This window comes from Triturus cristatus, chromosome 5_2 (genome assembly GCF_964204655.1).
Source record: "Triturus cristatus chromosome 5_2, aTriCri1.1, whole genome shotgun sequence".
NCBI classification, from domain to species: domain Eukaryota; kingdom Metazoa; phylum Chordata; class Amphibia; order Caudata; family Salamandridae; genus Triturus; species Triturus cristatus.
This window is the reverse complement of record NC_140588.1, coordinates 266,327,143-266,348,595: the sequence shown is the minus strand read 5'-3', so window position 1 is coordinate 266,348,595 and position 21,453 is coordinate 266,327,143. Positions and strand designations below refer to the sequence as shown.

At 45.7% G+C, this 21,453-nt stretch overlaps 1 protein-coding gene across 1 annotated transcript in view; it reads left to right on the top strand.

Moving 5' to 3' along the window:
• Positions 1-21,453, top strand: part of LOC146822854 (uncharacterized) — a 180,785-nt gene that overhangs the window by 102,729 nt on the left and 56,603 nt on the right. Inside the window, exon 4 of the mRNA XM_085607027.1 lies at positions 14,582-14,693. Within this exon, the coding sequence (XP_085463153.1) occupies positions 14,582-14,693 (112 nt within the window). The remainder of the gene's footprint in view (positions 1-14,581; positions 14,694-21,453) is intronic.

Below are 21,453 nucleotides of genomic sequence, written 5' to 3'. Positions count from 1 at the left end.
CACCGAAGAGAGTGTCCACTGCACTGGCATGGACTCCGAATGCAAACTGAACTAGCCTGAGGCCTTAGTCCCTGTGGCAGCTGATGAGCATGTCTGACCCACCTAGAGTGACTTGCACTTTTGGTTTTGTGTACTGGCCTCGGTGTCCAATTGTGGTTGTGAGGACTCCAGCGAGGGGGATGCACGTGATAGTGCCAAAAGCGTACACTCTGGTGTTGGTGGAGCGAATCACCAATGGGGTGGGCATATTCTGATGCAGCACTAGAGGTAGTATATTGATTGATGCCCCAGTATCCAAGAGAGCCATGAGTGGCTGCCTTTCTACAATGACTTAGCAGAGGGGTGTGGTGGGTTAGTTCTGGGTCTGTTCAATAGCATGAATGACACGTGCCATTCCCTTCGAGGCATCGTCGCCCATGTCATATGCCAGCGTGGGCTCCATTTCCACGAAGTTGACTGTTTTCTTCTTGGAACCTTTCTACGGCGTTGCTGATCAACAGACCATGATGTAGTGGTTCATCTTTTCACAAGTGGAGCATTTCTTCCCTTTTGCCGGGAAGTCCACGTTGTGCTGGGTAGTGCTGCCACACCACCATCATGGCCTGTTGTTTTGTGAAGTTCTCGGGTGATCCCGCCTACTGTGAGGCGATGTGGTGCTGGCAACTTGGTTGACGAGCTCTGTTTTTATGGTGCGCTGGAGTGCAGCTTCCATATGGGCTGCCCATGACTTTAAAAGTTCTTTCGATTGGCCCAGCTTGAGGATGTCCGTCATAGTAATTTGGGGAAACTGAAGTATCTGCTCTCTTAGCTTTGGCAGAGGAAGAGCCCCATATGAATTGATCTCGTATCTCATCTTACTCATCTAGCAGTGTTTAGGTGCTTGCAAGTTCCCAGAACTTGGTGCAGAATTCATCTATAGGCTCTTTGGCATTTGTCGGTATTGCCAAAGTAGGAACCACTCATAATCCGGGTTGGCCAGGGGCTAAAAATGTACTGTGAGGGCTTATTTGAGCATAGCGTAGGTGTAGGGCGAGCAAGCTTTGCCCACAGTGTTGGATAGGTAGTGTATGGCTGTGCAACCAAGATGTAGGAGCATGGGCCGCCATCTATCTGCCTCTAGGCCCACTCCTGCAAAGTATGTTTCAAGTTGGTTGACCCAAGTGGCCCATTTTTCTGCTTGAGACAAGGGGGCACCAGATACAATGAGAGGTTCTATGGTTGGGACTGACATTATGTTATGGCCTCTATGTCAGTGTGGATGAGACCTAGGCCAGAAGAACAGCTAGTCGCAGGATCAAACTGGGTGCAGGCAGTGGAAACCGGCAGTGTCCTGGCAATGCTCCTTGTACTACAGCTTCCCTGGGAGTTGGAGAGCAGAGGAGCCTATGCCGTCTTGTGCAGTGATCAGAACCCTGAGATGAGTTGTTTTGCCCACGTGCCAGAGCAGTTGCTTAGCCACTGGACAAACCTGCGGATGTTGGTGGGTGCAGGGTCTGTGTGCGCCATACTTTTCACCTGTTTGGGCTAAACCTGCAGGTGCCAGTGGAGTAGGGTCTAGATGATGAGGGTGGAGCCAGGGCACAACCTTGATGCGGGCATCATCTGGAGAGTTGGGGGCATATTATCAAGAACGGCGTTAAAATTATCGCCGCTTTAGCGGCAGGAAACTGCCGCTAAAGCGGCGATAATGGGCTTGATAATATGCCCTTGAGTATTCCAATAGAAGCCCATGTTCTGGTGTGAACCTGGGCCTCTATTGGAATTCTCAAGGGTATATTATCAAGCCCATTATCGCCGCTTTTCCTGCCGCTAAAGCGGCAATAATTTTAACACCGTTCTTGATAATATGCCCCTGGGTCTTTTCTGTTGATCGGGATGGAGGAGGGGCCACTCTCTCATCCAGGCTAGGGGGATTACAAGGAGCCCTGATCTGGTGGTGTGGGGCCCTGAGACCAGTAGGTGTAGCGCTACTGAGGCCTGAGCTGTACGAGGGGCGGGTGGCTGACAGTACTGCAGACGAGGGCCAACGCCCATGCAGGCTGCATGGAGCAGGGAGGCATGGCAGGGAGTCATTGCTCACCGCAGAGCTGGAGGGCTGTGTGGCGGGTGCATTAGTGGGGCTGGGGAGCCTTGAGTGGCAGTGCCACAGGAGGGTGAGAATGGTGGGAGGAGCACCATCCTTATAACCAGTTCCTGGGTGTGCTGTGGCAAAGTTAGTCCATGTCAGGAACACGTGCACCCGGCATAGCGCATACACAAACTTAGGCACACACTTGTTTTCTGGCTGATGCGCGACTCTTCCCTTTCTTTTAATAACAGGGGTCGTTTTGGCTAGGGGGAAACCATTATTTATTCAGAGGCCAGTGGTACTAACCAAGCACCCCGCAACCTGTAACATTACAGTGGCCACACAGGTCTGGATCTGTAAAGTATGCTGACAATTAATATTAGCAAGACAGAGGCCATAATTTTCATCCAGGACAACAGTGTTTATTTGTAAAAGAATGAATGCTGGTGTCGAAGCTCTGCTCAAAAGCCCACAGCGAGCGCTATTACAGTCAACACACCGAATAGCAAAGCTGCATAGTCTGGAATCCACCTAAAGCCTCTTTAATCCACCACCAGACACTCCATGGCTTTTTGATCTCACTCTTGCAGGTTCATTCTTTCTCTCTTTGTGGGGTTTTTCATCTTTCTCTTTCTGCTTCTTTCCTCTTTGTTCTGAACGCTGAGGAAAAATAATTGTGGTTCCAAAAAAATTAGTGCCAGGTGGGTTCACCGGCAACCACCGGCTCAGATAAGCACTAAGTACAGTTTGGGTAGCCCTTCCCATTGGTTGGTGCAGATGCCACCCCTCTCCCTGCGTCCAGGTAGAAAACCTTAGTATTCGGTTCTACAAGGAACCAAGCAGTGGGCCAGATGATTGCGGTTTAATCTGTTTTTTTTCCTGTCAGATGAACATGTTTAAGAAAATCCTTCCATGCACACCTCAATATATACGACTCCCTGTGTTGAGGGTTTTCTCCCCAATGGAAATGTGCAAATGCTTGCAATCAGAAGGTTTCTCTATGATGATAAACAAATTGCAGATCCACCAAAACATGGCATTGTAGCTTGTTTTAAAGGTAGGTTACTTTGTTCACGTGTTGGAAGCTTGACAATGTTGACGCTGGCTGCCAAGCGCCCAGTGGTTTGAAAATTGGGTTACACGCAATGCATGCTATGGTCATGGCTCTGATGGTTTTTACTCTAGACTTCGTCACAATGTTCTACTACTTCCCTGCTTTCTGGAGTCCAATGTTTCCATATTATTCCTTGCTTCCGGTGAGTTCAGTTTGGGGGGGTAGGACCTTCTCCGTCCTGATACCCCATTTGTGGGATCATCTTTTTGTTGCTCTTCAACAGACTTCTTATTATGATGCTTTTCCAAGAGCTTTCTAGACATATTTTTCCTGCTAATTAACTTGTCTCCTTCTTTCGCAATACTCACTTCTGGTCTAGCAGTCATAGTGCCACATTGCCTTCAGACATATTTGTGTTTACAAATCCACTCTCTTCATCAGTCACTCACTTGATGGCCTGCTGGGGGCAGATAACTGCCTTCCCGCTTGTCAGTACCTCCGGCTACAATAATCACTGAGTGTGTTTGTCCAAAGGGGCCCCTTTTCCTTCAACACTGCCAACATATGTGTATAGGTCAAAGTACACAGTACAAGCAGAATCACGCAAGTTGTCCAGATTACTCCATGCCATCTGAATACCATGCTTTCAGTCTTGAGCCTTCAGTGAACAAATCACTGTGACCACTAATCTTAATTCATTTGAATTTGAAGGGAAACAGCCATCACATTGCATCCGTTACAATGCATGCAATTACAACGCGGTTGTTACAACGACCGCGTTGTTACATTGCAGTACCATTACAACGCAAGTCGTTACAATGACTTGCTCTAGGGGTGCTCTAAACTAAGGAATAGTATAATTTACTATTCCAACACATTCCCTACTGTTGCACACACTGGAGTAGGAATAGTAAATTGTTCTATTTCTAAGTCCAGCGTGCCCCCTAGAGCAAGTCGTTGTAACGACTTGCATTGCAATGGTACTGCTATGTAACAACGCTGTCGTTGTAACAACCGTGTTGTAATCGCATGCGTTGTAAAAGCATGCGATGTAAAAGACTATATTCAAATCTAAACAACTGAGCTAACATATTTTAAAATAATGATTAGTGAAGATTGGCAAAAGTAAGGCCCAGGACTGGAAAATTATATATTGACATAATAAGTATCCCTAGGTTGAAAGACCTGATCCAGTTTTTATGGCTGAGGAAGCCTCACCCATGTAATGTGGCAAGCTTTATAATAGGCTTCCTCACCCCACCTTGGTAAAATGGTACTATCAGGGCAGATTCAACTTCATAGGTATGTGGCAGTTCATGGTAAATTATAATTTGTGGATAATTGCAGCGATCCAGATAAATATACCTTAGTGTGACCCTATACATTATTCCTTTATTCTTAGGTAAAAGAATAAAGGAGAATGTTTCTGGAAACTGTGATCCTCACATCTATTTTCCTGCCAAGGGGAATGTTTTTGAGTACAGTGGCCCTCACATCTATTTACCTGGCAACATGTTTCTGCCCAAAAACTAGCCTATCATACGGTCTCGGGCATTCTTCAGGGCTAAGAAAGTCAGAGATCAAAAATCCCTCCCAGTAGCACCTCCACATGCATGTGAAATGATGACTTCTACCTTAATTGCATGGAGATGACAGCCTATGGAATGGATATCATAGTAAGTATTGTTGATGAAAGTGACATTGTGAAGCTAAACATGCTGCACATGAAAGACTTTATTTGTGTTGGGACAAAAAAACTCATGCCTACCATCATGCGCCCTGACTTACCTAACTTGGGCGAGTGCTCTACATCATGGTCAAATGCCAGGTGGGCAGTTCCTGTAGTCACACACTATTAGCATAACATTGTTCTTAATTGGTAACATTCAGGATGGAAACCAACTCATAAGAAAAAGAATGTTTTCAATAGTGACAGGTTGGTTATAATTGCCAAGACTGATAATAAAATGCTGCATTGGTCAGAAGAGTGAAACGTAAACAAATAGGGCAATCGCGTCTCTTAAATAATGTGCAGGGGAGTTCCTGCAGTAATTTAAAATATACCTGTTAGTAGTCTGAGTGTATCAAAGAGACCCCAGAGGAACAGGTAAGAGTACCTAGTGCTTGGATCTGCCACAGAGGACTGCTCTATGCACTTCGTCAAGGAGTGGCGTCTATCTGTTTACTAAGGCTGTGCGGAGTTCGTAGAGGAGTGATGAAAAAGCTCCGCGCACTACGCTGAGTTCTGCAAGTGGCAAAGTGCATTTGGTCATGCCATTTGCATTGATTTTTAGCGCCGGGTGTTTGTCCCGTGCTGAGAAATATTTGCGAATGGCACCATGAGCTGCGCGAGAGGGCACTGCTTCTTTTCTTGCTGCTCGAGTAGATTTTCTACCCAAGCAGCAGTTTTCTCAATGCGAATGGAAGGTTTCTCAACATGAGCGGTCGCAACAATCCGCAACCACCTGGATTGACTGCCCACGTTGGGAAATCTCACAGGGAGGTAGATTTTCCTTGCTGGCCACCTTGACGTTGGTTAGCGCGAGCGGGGTAAAAACTACGCTCCACGGAACTCTGCTCTATACAAACCCCACGAACAGAGCAGAGTACACCGCCCAGGCCTACTGTTTACCTACATAATTATCCCTGGTCTCCCAAATACTATGCAGAGACAGAGAGAGACACTGTTAAAGGCGGTCGATTCATGGATTCATGTGCTCATTTTAATTGCCTTTTCACCCTTATGTCAAGTGTGGGGTATGCCATGATTCAGCTTTCGCTACAGATTATACAAGTATGAAAAGTTACGCACATGCTGTGTATGATAGACCCAACAACTCTTTGGATTCCCTTGGTTGTGACACAAAATGTTGGTTTTAGTGCACACTGCAGTAACCAAATACAAGCTGTTTTCACTGGAATTTTGTTATCTCCTTCCATTTTTTAAATGACTAAAGAACTTCCATGCAGATAAAAAATTATAATGGGCATTTTTATTATACACTCGAAACACAACTACAATTCTAATTAACAGGGGCGTCATCAAGTGACAGACAAAGGCTCATAATTAATGTGAAACGGTGAGTGGATGGATGGAGGGATGGGTGGATGGACGGATCTGCATTCGTGAATGGATGGGTGAATGAAAGGGTGGAGAGAAGGATGTATTGATGAATGAGTGAAAGAGAGGAAGGATGGATGAAAGGATGAATGGATGAGTGAAAGAGTGAATGGATGGATGTGTGAAAGGGTGGCTGGATGATGAGAGGATGAATGGATGAGCGGGTGAAAGGATGGATGATGAAAGGATAAATGGATGGATGGATGAGTGAAAGGCTGGTTAATGAATGGGTTTAAAGGGTGGATGAGTGGATGGATGGATGAGCGAATGGATGGATGGACGAGTGAAAGGCTGGTAGATGGATGGGTTGAAAGGGTGGATGAGTGGATGGATGGATAGATGAGTAAAAGTATATATGTAAAGCTCGAAGAATGAGAGAATGGATGGATGAGTGAAAGGGAGGGTTGACCGTTGGCTGGATTAAAAGGATGGACAGAAGATAAGGAAAAGGGTGGATGGATGAATGGATAGATAGATGTGTGAGTGAAATGGTGGATGGATGGGTTAGTGAAAGGGTGGATAGATAGATGCATGGATGAATGAGTGAAAGGATGGATGTAAGGATGGATGTAAGAATGGATGAGCGAAAGGAAAGAAGGATGGATGGATGAGCGAAGGAAGGAAGAATGAGTGAAAGCTTGGATGGCTGAGTGAAGGGGTGGATAGATGGATGAATGAGCGAAAGAGAGTATGGATGCAGTGAAATGGTGGATGGACGAATGAGTGAATGAGTGGATACATGAGCAAAAGATGATTGATTAAAAGGATGGATACATTAATGGATAAAAAGAGGGATGGATAAGTGAATGGATGGATCACAAGTGAAAGCATGGATGGATGGATATGTTTGATCAATAGGTTTCAAGATGGATGGAAAGGTTTGGATATGGATGGGTGAGTGGATGGATGGACAGATTGATGACAGACTAAATTTTGGATAAACGACTGAATAGATGATGGAACATACAGATGAAATGGTGGATATCAGGGGGTAAATTGAAGGGTGAAAGAATGAATGGGTAGATACTTTGATGGAAGATACAAGCACCCTTTTCTAGGAAGGGTCAGGATAACTTACTTTACTTACTTGGTGCTATAACAGCTTTAGTTCAAAGTGGGAGGTATTTTAATTTTCTGGCTACTGCCTTGTGCAGAACATACGCCATTGACAGCCCTCAATCAGGGGCATTGCTAACCCATCGCTTTAGCTGCTACAGCGGTTGTGGGGTTCTTGATGGGTCTCTTCTATCTACAAAGTAACGGACAAAAGCTTATAATTAACATGAAAAGGTGGGAGGGTGAGTGGACAGATGTCTGTTGGATGGATGGATTGATCTGGATTCATGAATGGACAGGTGAGTGCAGGGTGCTTTGTCAACCCTCTGCTTTAGCAGCTACAGCATGGTTGGGGTTCCTGATGGGCCTCTTCTGTCTACAAAGTGGCAAACTAAGGCTCATATTTCACATGGAAGGGTGGGTGAGTGGATGGATGGATGGGTGGCTGGTTGATGGATGGATTGATTTGGAATTGTGAATGGATGGGTGTGTGAAAGGGAGGAAGGAAGGATGGATGATTGAAAGGGTGAATGGATGGATGAGCAAAAGGTTGGATGGATGAGTGAATGGATGGAGGGAGTTAAAGTTTGGGTGGATGGACAGGTTGAAAGGGTGGATGAGTGGAAGGTTGGATCAGTAAAAAGTTTTATATGAGGCCAGATGATTGAAAGACTGGATGGATGAGAAAAGGAGTGCAGAGGGATGGATGAAAGGGTGGACTGATGGATGAGTGAAAGGGTGAGTGAAAAGGAGGATGGATGAATAAGTGAGTGAAAGGTAGATGGGTGGAGTGTGAGAGAAAGGATGGCTCTCTATATAGTGCACTCAAATGAAGTACACTGTGTAGAGGGTCCAGGTAGACCCAGATTGGTATGCAGAGGAAAAAGTAGAAATTACTAACGCTCTATTTGTGGTAGTGTGGGTGTTAGACCTGGCATCTTTGGCGTGGTTTCCCCTGACTTTTTGCCTCTACCTCCTGTATTTTTGACGCAAAGCTGGATTTCGTTTTTGCTGGTTTCGATGCTTTGGGCACTTTGCCACTGCTGATCAGTGTCAAAGTGCAAGTACTCCCTAGGTAAATTGTTATATGGATTGGTTATCCCTGATGGGTATATTTGTTTAACCTGTCAGCCCCTAGTAAAGTGCACTGAGTGTGACAGGGCTGGTGATTTAAATGCTACTAGTGGGCCTGCAGCACTGATTGTGCCACCCACAGGAGTAGCCCTAAAATGGGGTCACAGGCCGGCCACCGCAGTGCCTGGGTGCAAATGCTAACTGCCATGCTGACCTGATCAGTGTCCACACTGGCCAGGCCTAACCCTTCCCTTTCTGTACACATTGGACACCCCTATGGAAGGCCCTAGGTACCCCCCTGAGCAGGGTGCAGTGTATCTGAAAGGTGGAGCATGAATTGGTGTAGGTGACATGCTCTGGTAGTGAATTACAGCCATTATCGTTTTTCACTATTGAAAGGGTAACTTGCCCATAGGCTATAATGGGGAATGCTGAGTATAATGTTTACCTGCATTTCTTCCCATAGGAGCAAAATAGAAAGCTAAAGTCTGGTATCCCTGAACTCAGAATTTAATAACACATCTTTTAGGAAGAATGGTTTTTAAATCCTGTGTGTGAAAACAGCACTTTTAGAAGGTGGCTGTTTTCCTTTTCTGCCCTTTCTGTGTGCCTTGGCCTGTTTGTGAATTGACTGTCTGGTTTGTGAGTGACAGGGACAGGGGTGGCTCCCAGAGGCTGAATGAGTCAGCCCAGGGCTGAATGGGGAAATTCCCCTGTAGATGGGTGGGAGGAGTAGCACATGGGCCTGAATAGGGCTGTTCCTGCCTTCCACAATGCTGGCTCCACCCCCTGCTGGGCTGCTGACGACCCTGCCCCTCTCTCTCAAAGGAAAGAAGAAACCAAGTAAACAGAGTACTCCAGGACTGGCCAGAACTGGTTCTGACTAGGCCAAGGCCCCTCTGCCTTCAGAGGACAAAGGATTTTTGGGTATAAGTATTGAGACCCAGACTACATTTTAGATCATCCTGGAATCAAGAAGGAACCTCTGCCAAGGAGAAAGCTGGAAGACTGAAGAAGAAGGACTGACCTGCTGTAAGGCTGACCTGCAGTTGCTTTGCTGCCAAGGAGAGGGGAAGGACTTTGCTGTGTGCTGTGTCCCCTGGCTTGAAGGAATCTCCAAGGGCCTGAGTAGAGCTGGCCTCCTGTTAAGAAGTCCCAGGAACAAAAGGACCTCATCCCCAGCTTCCCCCCTGAACTCTGCTGTGTGAGTTCTGCCCTTCCTAGAGTGCTTGATCCAATTGTGGGGCCTCTGGAAGTTGTGCCTGCTGTTGGGAAGCTGACCAAGAAGAAATAAGCAAAGGATCTACACTTTTTTTCACGCACAGCCGGCTTAGCGAGAAAATTTCCGTTGCTCCGCTCGTTAGCGGGCCGAATTTTTATCGCTGCAAACATCGTCACAGAGCCTGCCGCCGCTGAGCCAGATCATCGCTGGTGAAATCGTCGCCCCGCTCGTTAGAGCGCCAAATTTTATCGCTGCGAACATCGTCGCAGAGCCTGCCGCCGCTGGGTGAGATCGTCGCTGAGCCAGCCAAGATCATCGCACCGCTCGTTAGCGGGCAGAATTTTATCGCTGCGAACATCGTCGCAGAGCCATCCAAAATCATCGCACCGCTCGTTAGTGGGCAGAATTTTATCGCTGCAAATATCGTCGCAGAGCCAACCCAGATCATCGCTGTGAAATCGTCGCCCCGCTCGTTAGCGGGCCGAATTTCGTCGCATCGTGCCGTTGCGAGTAAATTTCTACCGGAAAACCTATACCTTGGAACCCATACAAGTATCGCCTCACTCCTCATACAGACCGGATTCGTCGCACACGCCCGCTGCGTGCAGCGGGGTTGTCGCATCGCCTCCCCAGGGTATCAGGACTGACGCTGTTGCTTGTTTTTCGACGCCTGAGCGCCACTAAGAACTTTTATCTCATCACCAGGTATTGTTGGCTAAAATTGACGCTAAGGTGAATGATTTTGGCGCTAAACTAAGAACTCTTTTTGAAACCATATTCTTGAACTGTGTATGTTGGATTTTTGTCGTTTTGGTCTTGTGTAGTTTATATAAAAGTACTTTATTTATCTACACTGGTGTGGAGTTCATTTGTGGTGTTTTCACTGCGTTACTGTGAGTGTTGGTACAAATACTTTACACATTGCCTTTGATAAGCCTGTCTGCTCGTGCCAAGCTACCAAGGGGGTGAGCAGGGATTATCTAAAGAGTGTATCCCCCTTACCCTGACTAGAAGCAAGGGTCCCTATTTGGACAGTGGTACCTACCCCTGCCAACTAGAGACCCCCAGATCTACAGTGGGCAAGCCGTTAGGCTTGTCAGAGGGTAGTGCTAAGTATTTGTTGTACTCACAGAGCCAGTAAATGAGACACACACTAAAGAATAGTTCTGAGACCAATTTATAAAAATAACACAAAAAATTGATCATTTTTTAGATCAAAAGCTTCATTCTAAACTAGGTATTTTTTAAGTTATGAATTTTTCAAGTTCACAAATAAATCACTTTTGTGCGCAATTACGTACATTGAAGTCAAAGGGAGAAAATAGAAAAATGTATATAAAATCACACAGTTGGATTTCGAAGTTCACCTTCGGGATTTAGGTAAGTAGCAAGGCCAGGCCCAATGTTCCACAAGCGGATTTACAGGAGCATCCTGATTTGGCAGGGAGCAAGGTGCTGAGGTCATTGGTAGCTGGTGCACTATGAAGAAGAGGGCCACTTGAAAACACACTTCACAAAGGGACTTAAAGGTAAGTCTGAGTGGTTCCACTCAAGGAAACATTTGCAAGGGCCTCAGGACCATGGGAGCACAGCTAGATCATCATTATCAAGCCGTCAGGCCAGGTGCAGAGCAGATAGGTCAGCTTGGCGGTGCGTGTAAAGATGTCCTGGCAGGCAGGAGCAGGCAGATAGGAGAGGTGATTCTGGGACAGCTCGGACACTCATGAAGTGTGTCTCAAGGGTCTTGATATCCCTTCATGGGTGCTTGCATCCTGGGCAGTTGGAGTCTGAATTAGACTGCTTGTCTCGGTGAATGCCGCAGAGGGTCCAGTACCCAGGATATTGATGAAGCGTGGCTTTGGTAGATACTGATGACTTCATGCCTGGTGGAGATACAGGTCTGACCCCCCGAAGCTGGCATACCACTTTTGGTTTGAGTGCTGCATAGGATTTGGTGGGGAGCAACAAGTCGGTAAAACCAGATTCTGCGGTTCGGTGTCTGCGGCTGCAGGAGAGAAGTACCTCCACTCCAAGGGAGTTCTTTGGCAGTTTGTAGAAGGCTGGAGGAGCTCCGGGGTTCTTGGAGGCCTCACAGTTGCAGAAAGAGGCAGCATACCACAATTGTCGAATCCCTAAGGCAGCAGGCATGGTTTGGTGCCAGTCCTCCAGTCAGCAGCTCTTCTTTGTCCTTTTCTTTTCTGTGCCAGCGAATCTAAGCTTAGAGTTTAGGGATGCCACTTAAGTACTCAATTTTGTAGCATTAAAGGGGTTGACAGGTAGTAGCCAACGGGCTACTTACCTTTAGGGTTTTTACACCCGCTCAGTGACCACTTCCTGTGGAAAAGGGGCTTCCTTGACCCCAATTGTCTAATTCTCTCACAAATCAAGATGGAGGGAAATCGAAAGTGGGCTCCACATCACCTGACCCACCTTAGGGGTGGTGGTGATTGAATGGGGGCCCACCTACTAATTTAACTAGTTTTCTCACCTGTCCTCCTTCCAAATGTGGAGGAGGAAAGGAGAGTTGCATTCTCCACTATCTGGAGATGCCTGGGTCGCATTCCAAATGTGGCATCACCTTTGAAGCTTCCAGCCCTGGAAGGCCATCCTGGCCTGGGGGGTGGTGTGAAGCACCTCCACTCAGAGCAGAGTTTGTTCCTGGCCTCTAAGAGCACTGACTCTCACCCCATAAGTTCAGAAACATGTTTGGTGATGACAGGCTGGCTTAGACTAGTCAGAGACCGCACTAGTGATTTGTAGGTTTTCAGGGGGCCCTCTAAAGGGTCTCCTGAGAGCATTTATTAATAAATCCATCACAGGCATCAGTGAGGATTTATTAAGACAAGATGTTTGGTACCTAACATCTGAGGGGACAGTGAAGCCATCATAGAGCTAGGAAACTCATAATTACAAGTATCCAGCCCATGCACTCTCTATGGCTTACCTGTGCACTTGCAATATCCAAAAATGGCTCAAATATTGCAGGATCATATCTGCTCATGCAGATATGTCCACACATGCATAAAGTGCACCCTGCCTTAGGGCTATAAGGCCTACAATAGGGGTGACTTCCCTATACCTCATGCAGTGTTTGGGGGCATGGCACACAAGGCTTTGCACAGTGTTGACTCTTCCGTTTTCTCTTCACCGGATCACGCAGCCTTCAATGGCAGTTTGCATAGTTTGGGTGAGGGGTCCCTAGGGTGGCAGCATTTGTGCTGCAGCCTTAATGGACTCTCTTCACTCCCACTGCCCTAGGTACCAGGGGAACCATTTACTAGGGACGTATAGGGGTTGCTGAATGAGTGCCAATTGTGGTACATTTTTAAGGAAAGAACACTGGTACTGGGAACCCAGTACACTCCAATAAAAACCAGGCAAATGGTGAGTGGGGGGGATATTGCTACAAGGATCTAGGTTCAGAAAAAGTGTGAAAGGGTAAATGGATGGATGCATGGGTGGATGGATGGATGGAGTGAAAGGCTGGATGAATGGACTGGGTGAAATGGTGATTAAATGGACGGTGTGAAAGGATGAATAGAGGGATGGATGGGTGAGTGAGTGAAAGCATGGATGGAATAAAAGGGATGATGAATGGATGAAGTGAAAGGATGAATGGATGGATGAGTGAAAGGAGGTTTATAAGGATGGATGAGTGAAAGAATGGATGGATGAGTGAAAGGGAGGGTAGATGGGTGGCTGCATGAAAGAGTGGACGGATGGATGAGTGAAAGGGTGAATGAATGGACGGATGTGTGAAAGCATTGCTAGATGAGGGAATGAAAGGGTGGATGACTGAAAGGGTAAATGGATGGGTTGAAGGAGTGATGGATGAGTTAAAGGATGGATGGCTTAGTGACATGGTAGATGGATGAATGAGTGAAAAGGAGGACGGATGGAGTGGAAGGGTGGATGGATGAGTGAAAGGCAAAAATGTTCCTGAAATAAAAAATATCTGGCTCCAATTGGGCACTATGTAGAAAACTAGATCCCTCATGATCCCTTCGGCTCTTCGAGTGATGACAGCCAATAGATTGTCACCATTTTTGCATTGGTGGATGCCATTGGTGGACTACACAGGCGTAGTCATGCCCCAATATGGCGCCTGCCATCGCCTTTAACGGCGTTTACCTCGCCCTCTGCCTTGTATTCGGCAGATTGGGGAGAATGATGTAGGTACATGGACGGATGCCACTCCTTGACAAAGTAAGTGTCCTGAGCAGTTCTCCGTGGAGATGATATGAGCGGTACTGTTAACTAGTCCTCTGAGGCCTCTGTGATACACGTGGACACCTAGCAGACATGCTTTAAATTACTGCAGAAACTCCTGCATGTTATTTCATAGACTTGATGTCCCTCATTTTTATGTTTAACTCGTTTGACCTACCTTCTACAGACATGCCCTAGCAAATCTTGACTACTAAGAGAACTTGCCTGTCACTGTATAATTTCCTTGAAAATGTCTTTCTCTTTTCTTATCTTTGGATGGTTGTTTCCATATATGTCCTGATGACAGAAGGTACATCCAATACCATAGCCTTCTTTCTCTCCCTTCCTCATTTCTTTCATACAACTGGCTTATTTGAAACATTTTGAGAGATTATGCACTTAACCTGGAGGTTTGGGAACCATGATTGGCTCAGAAAAAAGTTCAGAGCTTGACAAATATCATAGGGAAATTGTGAAAATCCCCCCGCTGCACTCCCCCCGCAGTAGAAAGTTCCACATCTTTATCAATCACAACTTTGAGGGGATTGGGCTCATACATATAACATACATTGTGTTATAGTCTGACCAAGCAATTCTGTTAAATTGAAATGTGGGTTAAGAGTTTTAAGCAAACTCAATGAGAGTAACACCCTCTAGTTTCCTACTACAAATGTGCCCATTTGAAGTACATTTACCCTTAATTTTAAAATTACCTGAATCGATTAAGTGAAACTTATGAATGCTTGTCAAATTCATTACTGTGCAATCGTTTTATAGGTATCCTTAGTGGCTACTGGCCCCCTGACTAATCTGGCAATGGCAGTGAGGAGGGATCCAGAATTTCCTAATAAACTTCAAAACCTGTACATCATGGGAGGAAACATGGAATGTGAGTAGTAAACCTGCCTTTCCACCTACAATATACAGAAGAATTAATCTAGTAAACGTGCTGTATGAAACATAACTTTCCAGGTTTGACAATGATCCTAAGCTGATGTAAACATCAAGATGCCCTATTGTTTAATGTCAGGAATGTCACATACTCCATATGGGTTTTAGAAAGTTGGACTTAGTAAAGTTGATGTGTACATAACGCAGCCAGCAAGTGTATTCAATTGACAATTGTAAGACATTGGATTTTTATTTTGGGAGGGTAAGTATCCACCTTAAGAAACAACCAAAACCCTTTTCAGAGTGAACCCTCAATGCCACTAAATCATCCTGAACTCAAATCCCTGTTAGCTATGGCACAGAGTAGACAGGCTTAACTTAGGGCAATGTGTAAAGTATTTATGCAATACCAAAACAGTTATAAAGTCCAAATGCAAAATAATAGAAATCCAAAGCTGAAATAGAAAAATAGAGTAACGGTTAATAGAAAATGGCACCAAAATTACAGGAATAGCACAGAGAAGCCGTTGATAATGATAGTCAGTGGTCGCAGTAAACGGGGATCTAGGCACAATTTGATTCTGACTGTGATAGAGTGTTGGCAAATACACTAACCAGGTTTATCTTGATCAGTTATTTTATTTTCTAACTTTAGTTCTTGAAATCTCAATCCACAACTGAGGTACACTGCTAAAACGCCTTAGGGCCTTAGGGGAGGCGCATTGAGATTTATAGGGTGCCAGGCAGAGTATAACATCAGGGTTCAGTCCAGGTCCAGTTGCCACACGTCAGCAGGGCAGCTACAGGAAAGGCTTCTTGTAGCTTGCTGTATCTCTGTAGCTTGAACAGGAGGTTAGCCTTATGCTACTTAGTCTGTTAAAAATGTGGTTTCTGGTTGGCTAAGGTGTGCGCTTCACCCAGGCAGAATCCATCAATCTTGTCAGGGCAAGCTAGAAACATAACAAAGGTAACCTGTGCTCATCATCTGGTAGCTTGTGCAGAGCAGGCAGGCTTATCATCAGAGGCAATGTGGAAAGTATTTGTGCAACACGCACACAATCAGAAACACAATGAATACGCCAAAAAAAGACCACACACAGGTTTATAAAAATAGATAATTGTATTATAAGCACATTAATACCAAAACGCTTACAATGCGGTATATACTTTCCAAGAAATGCACTTTCAAATATGTAGGATACTATTTGTTGTCCTGAACAAAACAAAGGTAAAACGATCAAAATCAGATAATATTCTTCAAGTTAGGCAGTTTATCACATAAAGGGCAGAAATGACCACGCAGGTCAGATAATGGGGCCCGTGAGTCCCATTTCAGGTTTACAGCACTTTCCTCTGCTCACCGGGGCTGGCATCACATGGGCTCTTTTCTGGGATGCGGGGATGTGCTGGATCACTCTGGTTGGTGCTGGCAGCAGACGAAGTAGTCCATTACCAAAGGGGAGCCGTCGCTGCGGGCGTGCAGTGTCAGCTCTGCCCACAGGTGAGACCGGCGCTGGAGGACACCACGTTTCTGTTGTTTCAGAGACCAGGCGGGGGTGCGCTTCCAGGGCTTTCCTTGGTGCTGTGGTGCCGGAGGTGATGTTCGGATGCTCGATCTGGCTGCAAAGCAGTCACTCGATCCCAGACAGAACAGAGCGCTGGATCTCGATGTCAGAGGGCACCAAGTCACTGACAGGACACATGCTGGGTCCGCTACACCAGAACTCTTCCCGCTGGAAGAGGGAAGCACTGATCTGGGTTACTTGGAGCTGCAGTACTCAGATTCCCATGGTATGGTACAATGAAGTCCTTGATGTCACTGATACCCCAAAACAGGGAGCAAGCCAATAAACCCGTGGAGAACACTTGAAATAAAGCACAGCAGTAGGTAGCTGGCAGCAGGCCAGCAACATAAGGCAGGTAGCATAGTTGCAGTCCGTTCTGCAGCAAACAATCCGCAAGCAGCAGGCCAATTCAGCAGAGCAGTTATCAAAGTGGCAGTCCCTCCTGGTAGCACAGGAGTTCCTGCTAGTAATCTGCAGATGTAGAGCCAGCGATGTCAGGTTACAGGTCAAAAAAGTGTCTGGTTAGCAGGGGTCAGAGCCCCAGTACTTAAACCCTGACATGCTTATGAAGTGGAGGTGACTTCAAGTCTTTGAATTGCACAGGTCCCCTTTCAGCCCAGTCCTGTCTGCCAGGCTAACCCTGGTGGGATGATCAGTGCTTTGTGTGAGGGCAGGACACTAGCTTTTGAAGTGTATGTGTTGGGTTCCTCGTGCCAGGAAGACCCATCGGTATGCAGATGAATGCAGATGCAGCTGAGTGACCTGTGCTTGTGGTTCCCTAGAGGAAATGCACAAAGTGGAGCATTCACCCAAACCCAGATGAGTATTGGAGACAAACTGGAAGGCACACAAATTGCTAAGAGCAGAGTAATGCGCACTTTGAAAAGTGGCACTCCTAAACTACTAACGCCAAATCCAACTTTACCAGTAAAGAGGATTTGTCTGTATCAATGCAAAGTTATTAAACATAAAGCTGCTACTCCTCTGCAATCAGGAATTACAGCTTAAAAGTATACTAAGCAATAGTCACCTCTGAGAGGAGCAGGCCTCACAGTAGTGAAAAACTAATTTGGGGGCATATCAGCAACAACCGGCGATAATTATCGCTAAGCGCACTTAGCGCTAGGATAATTATCGCCGGCTATCGCCGAATTTTATCGCTGAGATAGCGTGCTATTAGCAACGCTTATCTCAAAAGTGATAAAATTCCAGGCGCAAGCTGCCAATTGTGCGATTATCACTGGAAATACAGCGATAATCGCACAATGTTTGGCGATAGCTTGCTGATAGGGCAGGGCAGACTCAGCCATGATATCCACCTTCCATTGCCTATCATGGCTAAGTCAAACTAAAAGCAGGCGTAAGGAAAGTAGCGATAACCAAGGTTAGCGCTACTTTTCTTATTGCTATGCTTGTTAGCGTGCCCATTGATAATTGGAGAAATGTCGGTTAGCGACATTTCTCCAGTTATGTTGAGCTGGAACTCCCACTTTGCATCTCATTAGAGATGCAAAGGTGGGCGTTACGGGAAAGGGCGCTAAGGCAAGGATTCACACGATAGCGTGACCTTGTGGATATAGCGATAACATTATTGTCGCTTTTTGGCCGAAAACTGGCGCAAAAGCGGCGATAATTTTTTATCGCTTCCTTGTAGATATGCCCCTTGGGTGTTTGTCACTGCTAGGCTCCCACCCCTACTTTTTTCACTGTTTGCTCTGCTCAGAGAAAAATATAATGCTGCAGAAAAAAACACTTCTATGTTTGAGATCTAAATGATTTTCGGTCTTCCTCTGAAGCAAGTTATTGACACTATTGTTTTACTACCCATCTTCTCCAACTGACATCATTTTGAAAAAAGTATCTTGTTACAATGGAAAACTGATAAGTGACCATCAGCACAGATTTCAGATTTTTCCATTTCATCTTTATTTAGCCAGTGCTTGCTGTACCATCGCATGCTGGGTGGCTGATAGCTGACAAGCGTTGGTGAAAGCCTTTCATGTTGGCATGGTGCAAACACAGAAAGATAAACAAACACATTTCCTGAATTATATGAGAAGATATTTTCAAGGAGGGTGAATAAAGACATATCACTAAGAATTTTTTTTACTATTTTCAAACCAAATTTTATTGATTGTATAGATAAAGTGGATACCACCAGTGACACAAATGGTCTTGGTGGTTTTGTTATTTCCATTACAAAAGGAATGCATCACAAATCCGAATGCAAAGAAGAAGCAAGCTGATCGATCTACTCACGGTTGACGGGGGCCTCGTGAGTTCTTTGACTCGACTTGTCTGCTCTGATGATGGGTAGTCGATATACTCGATTCGATATTTATTTTTGAAGACTGGTACGAAATGCTCGAGGGCTGCTCATGAGTGACTAACTTTACACATCTCCGTATTCCTACCGCCATCTAGAGGTCAATATTGGTATTTCAGCTAATATTTTCTAGCAAAAGAGATGAATTAATAGAAGTCGTGTTCACTAACCAAGGCAAGGATTTTCATTGTGCTGAGATTGCGAGTTTAATGATGAGGTGATTGGATTAGGAAACGTCAAGTAACCTGCTTTTCTACTACACTTGGTGATATCTTGGTGATTAAGTTATGTATGGACCTCAGCGCATTTTTCTACATTTGTGCATTTTACGGCGTTTACCTGTTTTATGTGCATTTAGTTTCAAAGGCACTTTGATATCCATGCTCACGGTGATGATCGCACGAGTACTCTTCCCTGTGTGGCGCATGTCACAGAGGCCTGGCTCACGCTGCTGAGGTTGCTTGCCTATTCTATTGTTTTGGACGCTGCCCTTCCGCCGCAATGAAGGCAGCTGCATTTATCCCACGGGCAACGGTCCAGATGTTAAAGCCTGCAGGCCTTATTTATGAGCCCTTTACGCTGTAGTTGCGTCACTTTTTATGACGCTGCGGTGGAGTAAAATATGCACCACACAGTGCCATAATTAAACATTTTGTAAACCCTAGCGCTACATTATACCTGCGTCAGGTAGAATGTATGCAGAGTGGGCATTTCCCTGCAAAAAAGGCTCGTAGTAGTGGCGCAGTGAAATCTATGTGATTTCACCATGCCACTTCTAAGATGCCACTGCGTCAACCTTATGCCTGCTTCACAGCAGGCGGAAGGAGTGATGCAGGCCCAAGCCCCATGTGAAAGGAAACATTACTGGAGCTGTGTCTGTTGACAGACACGTCCCAGCAATGCGCCACTTTTGCGCCTACAGATACGTCAGGAATACTGATGTATCTGTAAATCCTTGTGACAAGGAGCGCCATACAGTAAATACGGGGCATCCATGGTGTCACATGGAGGGGGCAACGAAAAGTGTTGCATCACTGTTTTCACACAGCAATACAACACTTTTCATAAATGAGGCCCTGCATTCTAATTCATGGGCAGCAGTCTCTGCGTGTCAGTCTTCTCCTCCCTCAAAAAAACAAGGAGAAGAATTTCAGATTTTGTCGCATGTTTTTACACCAATTGCATCTTTGTTAGTTCATATCTTAGATTGCTGAAATTGTTTGTTCCATTAAAAAATCCAGACAACAGCATATGAAGTGACCGAGTGAGTGGTAGGCAAAACTCTGCTAAATTTAGCAATGTTTTTATGTAACTCCGGGGAGTAAAACTCTGCGAGTTCCGCCCACCCCTATGACCTTGGATTCCGATGGAGGAAATAATATGCTGCAGTGGGAAAACATAATTTATGAGCCAATTTCAATTGCTGAAGCACTGTGTCCCAGTTATCCAAATGCACGCATAGGGCCTGAGAGGGGCAGCATGGTACAACACTGTGTGTTGATTAAATCACTGTGGCCATTATCCCAGGTGGGCAGTTTTTTAAGTGGGATGCAAAAGTGGGGAGTCTTTAAAAGGAACATTGGCAAAGTGCAGAGAAGAATCCTTCCCACAAGGCATTGACTACATAATTTAGGGTGTGTAAAACTAAAATCCTGTGCTTTCCAAAGCCTGACACCTGGCTGGTATTTGGGTGCCTCTCTCTGACATATAAGACACCAATAGACAGATGCCTAAAGAGCGCGCAAGGCTTTGTAAATGTTTTTTAGAAGCATCAAATAAATAAGTGACAACAACAGTTTTGTTGTAAATAATTAGAATTAAAAATGATCTGTGGAAAAGGAGTTGGTCTTCAGTGTGTCTCATTCATTTCTGTTTCCCTTCACACAACTTCCTTCTGCCATCTCCTAGTCTATTACACACTCACTCCATTTTCCTTCCCACATGATTCTGAAGTCATCTACATATCTAACATGATCCTTTTCCTCTTGACACCATCTTGACACTCTCGTCTTCTGCACATACATTTGTTCATTTCCTCATTTATTTTCTTTTGTCGCTGTCAATATTTTGACTTGTGCACCTCCTTCACACACTTTGCCATAAAATGACAGTTACATGTTTCACTTATGTGACCATCATTCTGTGTGCCCAGCAGAGAGGCCAAGGATTGAATGTGCATGAAGACTGAACACCTTTATGCCTCATTGACCGACCCTGTGAGAAATTTACATTACTGTTTGCTTCTCGCTCCCATTTCAGCTCTCACATTTATCCCGCCAAGAACCCTCACTCACAACCAGAATGCACTCAGATGCTTGAAGGTGACTCTGTTCATGTAAACGGGGCATATTTTACATTAAAAAACATTACAGAAACACTACATGTGGGAAAAAACAAAGGGGCAGATTTGCAAGCCCCTTGCGCCTCTTTTACGCCGCCATTGCGTCACTTTTGTGACGCAGCGGCAGCGTAAAGCCAGCGCCATGCTGCGTGGTATTTGCAACGTGACGCACCTGGGAGAAGCGTCACGTTGTAAAGCCCTGCGCCACATGTAGGCGTTCTGGCGCGGGGGGGGGCGTTCCGGCGCAGGAACGCCTCCTAAAAGTGGCTGAGTGAAATCTACAAGATTTCACTCAGTCACTCTTAAGACCATGCTGCGTCAAAACCCTGCGCCTGCTGGAAGCAGGCGTAAGGATTGACGCAGCATGTTAGGGATAGGGCACCCCCAAGCCTTGCTGGAGCTGCGTCGCGCTTGCGACGCAACTCCAGCAATGCGCCGCCTTTCTGACGGGGAATGCATCACGCATCTGCCCATCCGAGCGCCACGGTGCGCCGCATTGTAAATGCGGCGCATCAGTGGTTGCGCA